Source organism: Anoplophora glabripennis, unplaced genomic scaffold (assembly GCF_000390285.2).
Source record: "Anoplophora glabripennis isolate ALB-LARVAE unplaced genomic scaffold, Agla_2.0 scaffold490, whole genome shotgun sequence".
Taxonomy (NCBI): domain Eukaryota; kingdom Metazoa; phylum Arthropoda; class Insecta; order Coleoptera; family Cerambycidae; genus Anoplophora; species Anoplophora glabripennis.
Window position 1 is genome coordinate 309,203 of NW_019416571.1, and position 6,614 is coordinate 315,816.

At 30.8% G+C, this 6,614-nt stretch overlaps 1 protein-coding gene across 2 annotated transcripts in view; it reads left to right on the plus strand.

Moving 5' to 3' along the window:
• Window positions 1-6,614, plus strand: part of LOC108914038 (neuron navigator 3) — a 303,181-nt gene that overhangs the window by 225,134 nt on the left and 71,433 nt on the right. For both annotated transcript variants that reach the window (XM_018719736.1, XM_018719737.2), the window contains 3 exons: window positions 827-970; window positions 2,821-3,023; window positions 3,280-3,431. In XM_018719736.1, coding sequence (XP_018575252.1) covers window positions 827-970; window positions 2,821-3,023; window positions 3,280-3,431 — 499 coding nt within the window. The remainder of the gene's footprint in view (window positions 1-826; window positions 971-2,820; window positions 3,024-3,279; window positions 3,432-6,614) is intronic.

Sequence of the window (6,614 nt, forward strand, 5' to 3'; positions counted from 1 at the left end):
AAATGATTATAGAGTTTCAGTGCTTTCTATATTGTATTAGCTTTCACGGTGAATAAAAAAATATTACAAGTAAATAATTTTACTAAACCAATTTTTGATTAATTCTTGTAATAGAGATTTATTATGCAACTTTAAATTTTTCGTTGTGTTGATATCCATAAAAAAAACTACCTACCTCTGATCACATTTTTTATTAAAAACAAACAAAACAAAACATTTTATTATTAATAAAAAAATGTGATTATATGATGATCAGACATTATTATGTTATATAAATAAATGTGAATGAAATATCTAATAAAACACACTAAAAACACAAATAAAACACACACCAACACTCGCCAAACCTAACCAACAATAAACATGAGCAATAAGAATGACATGAAATGATTCATAATTGCAATTGTCAAAATTTATTCTACAAAATCTTTGTGGCGACATCTATAGACTCTTTCCCCAACTTGTATATCCATCTCAAGTCACGTGGTTCCCAGTGTCCCCATATTTTCAAGTATAAGTTCTCGGGCCCTGACTGTCATTCGTCATTCGTCTAAGAATAATCGAATGAATTTATTTGATCACTCGAGATATCTCGAGAGATTTTCATAATCGATATAATCGATAATTTTCATTCGAGTAGTCCCATCACTATATAAAACTTAATAATCTAACTAGTGGTTACAAAAAATACAAAATTATTATTTGTTAATATAACGGATAAGAAGTTTATCAAAATTGCAGTAGTTTGTATAAAAACGTATGAAATATGGATTATAACTTACATTAAACATTGAATAATTTTAATTTAATGCCTTTTCTCTTGCAGTAACACATATTCTGTGGCTCCGAGATTATCGGAAACTGATAGTATGGAGTCCTTAACCAGTCTGCCGGGGCACAGAAGTAGCTTGACGCATACCCGATTACTAAGGGATTCACCATCTCGACTAAGTCGAAGCAATAGTATAAGGTAATTCTTTCCTAATTTTTTATATTTGTTTACTAGTTTTCAAAACACCCCTACAAATATAATTCAGTACCTTAAGGTTAAATTATACAATTTCAAGGATATCTCTTTAAGATATGATAGTGGGCTGTTTATTTTCTTTGAAATTCGCTTTTTATGCTGTCAGCTTCAGCGAAAAATCAAAAGAAATTAGTAGATCATGATGATATTTTAAAAAAGTAACTTCATTAAGACATATCTTGTACCTTTCTAAATATGGACTTTTATAATTAACCTTGAGTACTAATAATTTATCAATTATTTCAAGCCACTAACCATAATTCTTACATTTTCTTTATAAACAGCTATCTCAGAGAACGGACATTCCCCAGGTATAAGAGCGGATAAGCAACATTTTGGATACTGTTTCATCCATGACCTAAATATTTTTCAGTAATCTGTAATTCTCTTCAGAATTGCCTTTAATTCTTCTTGCATAGTAATGACCCTATATTCCATGTTACTTAAAAAAAAAAATAAAAACATTTTAGTAATATATTTAATGTTCCCTTAAAATTATCGAAGAATCAACTCCTTTATTATTGGAAGATACTTTAAAAATAACCTGTGTATAGTTTTAACTTAACATCTCTGTTAGCTATTAACGTCATTTGTTTGTATGTTGCAATAATATTGCTAATAACTTTTTATTCTTTGAAGTAATATTGCTAGTGATTTTTTGAAGTTGCTTTGAGATTTCCGGGTAAAACATCTTGTCTGATATAATTTTCATGTTATCCCATTCTCATATATTTCTTTCTTGTTTTTGTTTCATTGCACATTGGAAATTTTATTGAGACAAATGCATTTTTTTATTCTAAAAATATTGTTTGCTCTCCAGTTCCAGTTCTGAAATTAATATTGCAATAAAACTAATGTCGAAGTTGGCTTTAAGTAAAATTTGTTAATTACCATATTGTTGCAACAATACTTTAAAGTTCGTTTAAATTTTAAGGACTCTTTAGTTTATTATGAAATCAGAAGTTAAAGAAAAATACTTCAAATTTTGTATTATAACTCCGAGGTCGAAATTATAGAGAGTGACTCATCGCTAGCTTTTGGACTAGTAAGGGGGATGAAGCGTGCCGGGAACGAAAATCCATTGGCGTGTTTGCGTAAAAGGCAACAAGATATAGAAAATAATGAAAAAAGATAATAAAACATAACATCTAATATTTTTTTACGGTTTGCTATAACAGCCACTTTGATCCATTTTAATTATTACAGCATTTTAAAACGTCCCAATTGTGTTTTTTTAATTTATAAATTTACTATAGCCATGGAATTAGACCCCTCGTCTCCGCTTATGCTATGACGTTTCTCAGGACAGGTTAAATCAAGTCCGTTTACACCCACTAAAAAAGCATTTCCTATTCCCTACCAGGTGCAAAAGTCAGAGATAGAATATAGATCGACGTTCAGTGTAACTCGGTCTCTAGACGATTATAGATTCTATCGATGTGCGTAGTGAGCGGCACAAAGATAAATAATATTGAACCGTATAAAAATCATTTTATATTTTATACGCATTATGGTAATAGTGTTTTTATATTATGTCTTAGTCACTCTCTATAATTTCGACCGCGGAGTATAGAAATATTTAGATCATGGAATCGATTTTCTCAGGCTTCGCACAATGTTTTGTCCGCTTTAGTTGTAATCCACAGTAAATCATTTCGAAGAAACACCACCTACTTACAGACCTACCCACATTTTGCTTACATTATACCACGCCACACACTTGTAACATTTTCTGCTTACGAATATGCCCACAAAACTCGAGTTTTCTGTTAATGTTACCAAACTTGTTCCAGATCGACCAAATCCGAAAAATTGTATCCCTCTATGTTACACCGGAACACAGAACCGGAGACGGAACCTTATTACTGCCTTCCCATTGGCAGTTTAAGTCACTGGTCGCAACCGACCAGCCCGGCACCGGGAAGCGCGAGGACGTTTCCTCTGTCCCCTACTCATTCGAACACACCCAGGCATAGCATACCAAAAAATGATGACGGTAAGTTGGAATTTTAGCTAGGTTATTTAAAACGGCAAAAAAAGCATATACAAGAATTAAAAAGCAATATATCGTAAAACTAATAATAAAATAAAAAAAACATTGTTTAATAATGATAATCAAACGGTATCTTTCTAAATTTATTGTCTAAACAAATAATGGAAATTTATTTCTAAACCAATTAGATGCGATTCTTTGTATATATTCTAATATATTGTGAAATGTGTATATAAACGAGTTTGTAATGTTTTTTCAGTGCACGGATCCTCAATAAGTTTAGTGTCGACAGCCTCAAGTTTGTATTCTTCGGCGGAAGAAAAACAAGCACACGAAATTCGAAAACTCAGAAGGGAATTATGTGAAGCACAGGAAAAAGTACACACTTTGACCTCCCAGCTCAGCACCAATGTAAGTAACCTAACCTCACTTTTTATTGTTTTACTCACTAAAAGGGGTTTCATCCTTTTACGCGTATAAGATTTTTCAAATTGTTTGTTCCTCACCTTAACGATTATGCAAATTAATTTTAATATTTTCCCTATTCTATTTATTCGCTAAAACAACCAAGAGATGGTGCTGTTTTGTTTGATTCATAGGGATAAGTCATGATTTTGAATATCATGCCTCAGGTTTTTGCACCTTTCTTCATGAATTTTAACATAAATTACAGTGATGAAAAAAATCATGTTTCATTTTTATTGTATTTGTTTGAAGCCGAGGTTAAATTTAAAAGTGCGAATATCCAGAATGTATTCATCACATGAGAGAAATATTTTTTTCAAAAGATAGAAAAATGAATTGCCCGACAAATGATGTGTGTTCATGGAAGTTGTAAAACAAGACTATAATATCCCTGCTGCAAATATGTCATCGACATTTTTGACGTTATAATTGTCATATTTGTCTGCTGTTTTATCAGTTTTAATTTCATTTTCCATATCTTTTTTAAGTATTCTTCCTTGAGAAATCTATGAAATTTGTACGTAAATGTCACATTGTGGCATTGAACAATATCTTTTTGACTAACTACTGCTTTCCACATTAAAAATATACTGTCATTTACACTCTCCCAGCCAGTTAAAGAATAGTGCCATTAGAAAAAAATGAAGATAGTAAAATACAAAACTAAATATTTTCCCTTTTTTTAATTATTTCAATAGACCTTTTCAGTAGTGACGTCACATACGCCAAATAATAATATTTTTACTAAAAATTTATAGAACAATATTGACTAATTAATGAATTAAAATTATATCGATGTTAATGAGCATGCACGTTAAAATAATTTCATATGTAAGCGAAGTAGCCTCGCAACAGGATATCATTGAAGGAAAGTTTGATTGTGGTTAAGAGTACGTCTATAATAAACCACTTGAAGAAAAAAAACACTTGATAAACACACTGACACAGTACAACATCAAGAAAAACAATACCAATATTTAGTAGAACTAGAAAATGCCAAGATTAAACAAAACTGTACAATTTCAACTATGACAGTTTGTTGCGGGTTGCCTAAATATGTGATGCCACACTAAAAGAGTCTATAGCCCTTCATTGTTCTTGTTAAACCAAGTCACCATAAGTACAGCTATCAATTCTTGTTTGCCCCAAAATGGCGGTTTGACAAATTTGTAGTATTTATATCACAAAACTATTCAAATTTAATTGTTGTGGTATTACAAATAAAAATATTGAGGTATTGCGTAATGAATTGTTCAAAATATAAAAAAGTTAATGAATTGCATATTTATTGGAAATTCAAACTTATATTTCAAGGTTGGCAATAGGGATTTTGCCCCAAACAGAAGTTAATTGCGGGACTTTATCAATATAGGTTGAACAAGTCCCGCAACTATTCTCATTTTGCTCAAATTGATGGTTCCACAAATGCCAGTTTATGTTTAAGATTTCTAAATAATCCTTTATATTAGCTATAACCTACATTTTTTATAGCTGCTATTTATATCAAAAGACTATCCAAATATAATTGGTTGTACTATTTTAGATCCAAATTTTGTGTTATATTTCAAGGCAACAGGTGATTGCGACAGTCTTTCATTCCAGATACTTTTGTTCTTGTTAAAGTCTCTAGATCTTCTATATTTTTATAGGATGTAAAAAATATAATTTTAATACTAGTATGGTTAAGAAAAAAACATACCTATTATTCAAATGTTTGTTATTTTACTAATTTTACAAATTTTTTCATATTAGAAAATATATGAAATAATTTTATCAGTTAACCAACTTGTTAATCTAAAATAGCACAGTCATTTGAATTTTGATAGTCTTTTGCTATAAAGAGGAAGTAAATTTTAAAAAATATATGCAATAATTAATATGCGGCAGCATATTTAAAAATGTTAAACGCATAGTGACATTTGCAAAATTGCCATTTTGGAGCAAAATGAGAATAATGATTGTGGTACTTGCTCAGTCTAAGGACTTTAGTGTGAATACACTATCCTGATCCAGGGAATTTATTAATATAAAGTTCAATAACTTGACATTGAATGTTACTAAGCTTCAGTATTTAATTTTTTTTTATATACAGGGTGTAACTAAATAAGTGTAAAACATTTAAGGGGGTGATTCCTCATCGAAAAAAAGATTAGATCTTTCATATAAAGAAACTTCATTGGAGCATCCCTTGTTAAGATACAGCCCCTTAAAGGGGGTACATAAAATTTGTTTAACAATTTTTTTCACAAGCACTAAACAAGTTACAATATTGAAATTAACCTGACATTTTCTACTACCAAAAAGACACTTAGCCAGTAATTTATTTGGTTTACCCCATGGTTGTAAGGGGTGGAAAACGCAACCCCTAAAATTTATTTCCAACGTAATTTTTTGTCTTATTATTTTTTTACCATTTAAAAATTTATTTCCGATAGCCTGTTTCATTCTAAAAAAAAATGTCTCTTGAATTTTTTGCCCAAATTAAACCAGTTCGCAGCAAAAAATTATTTTACGAACAAGATACATATCGCCATAAAACGAAAATACGAAACTAATTTATCTAGTAGGCCGCCATTAGCGATACTGACAATTAAATTGGAATCAAGCTGTCAGTTTGTAAATTTTTGAAATTGAAGTAATACTAATTGTGTATTGTTGTTCTGTTCTTAATTTGTTACTTTAATAATTCACTTGTTATTAAAATGGCATACACAAATGAGGAAATCACTGATATGCATTACGTTTACGGTCTGTCGCAGGGGAATGGGTTAGAAGCTTCTACAAGATATGCTGAAATGTATACTCAACGGCAGCATCCTTTACATAGAATATTTGCCCGACTTCATCAACGTGAATATGGTTCATTCAACAAAAGAACGCAGGATTGTGGTTGCCATCGAGAAGTAAGTACACCACAGCTTGAGGAAGCAGTACTTAATTTGATAGAAGAACAACCTACTACCAGTACTAGAAAGATTGCTTTCCAGCTAAATGTTGATCATATGACGGTATTTTGAATTTTAAAGGAACGTCTCTTATACCCTTACCATCTGCAACGAGTACAGGCACTGTTACCGCGAGACTTTCTGAACCGTCTTGAATTTTGCAATTGGATGCTGGAAATGATTA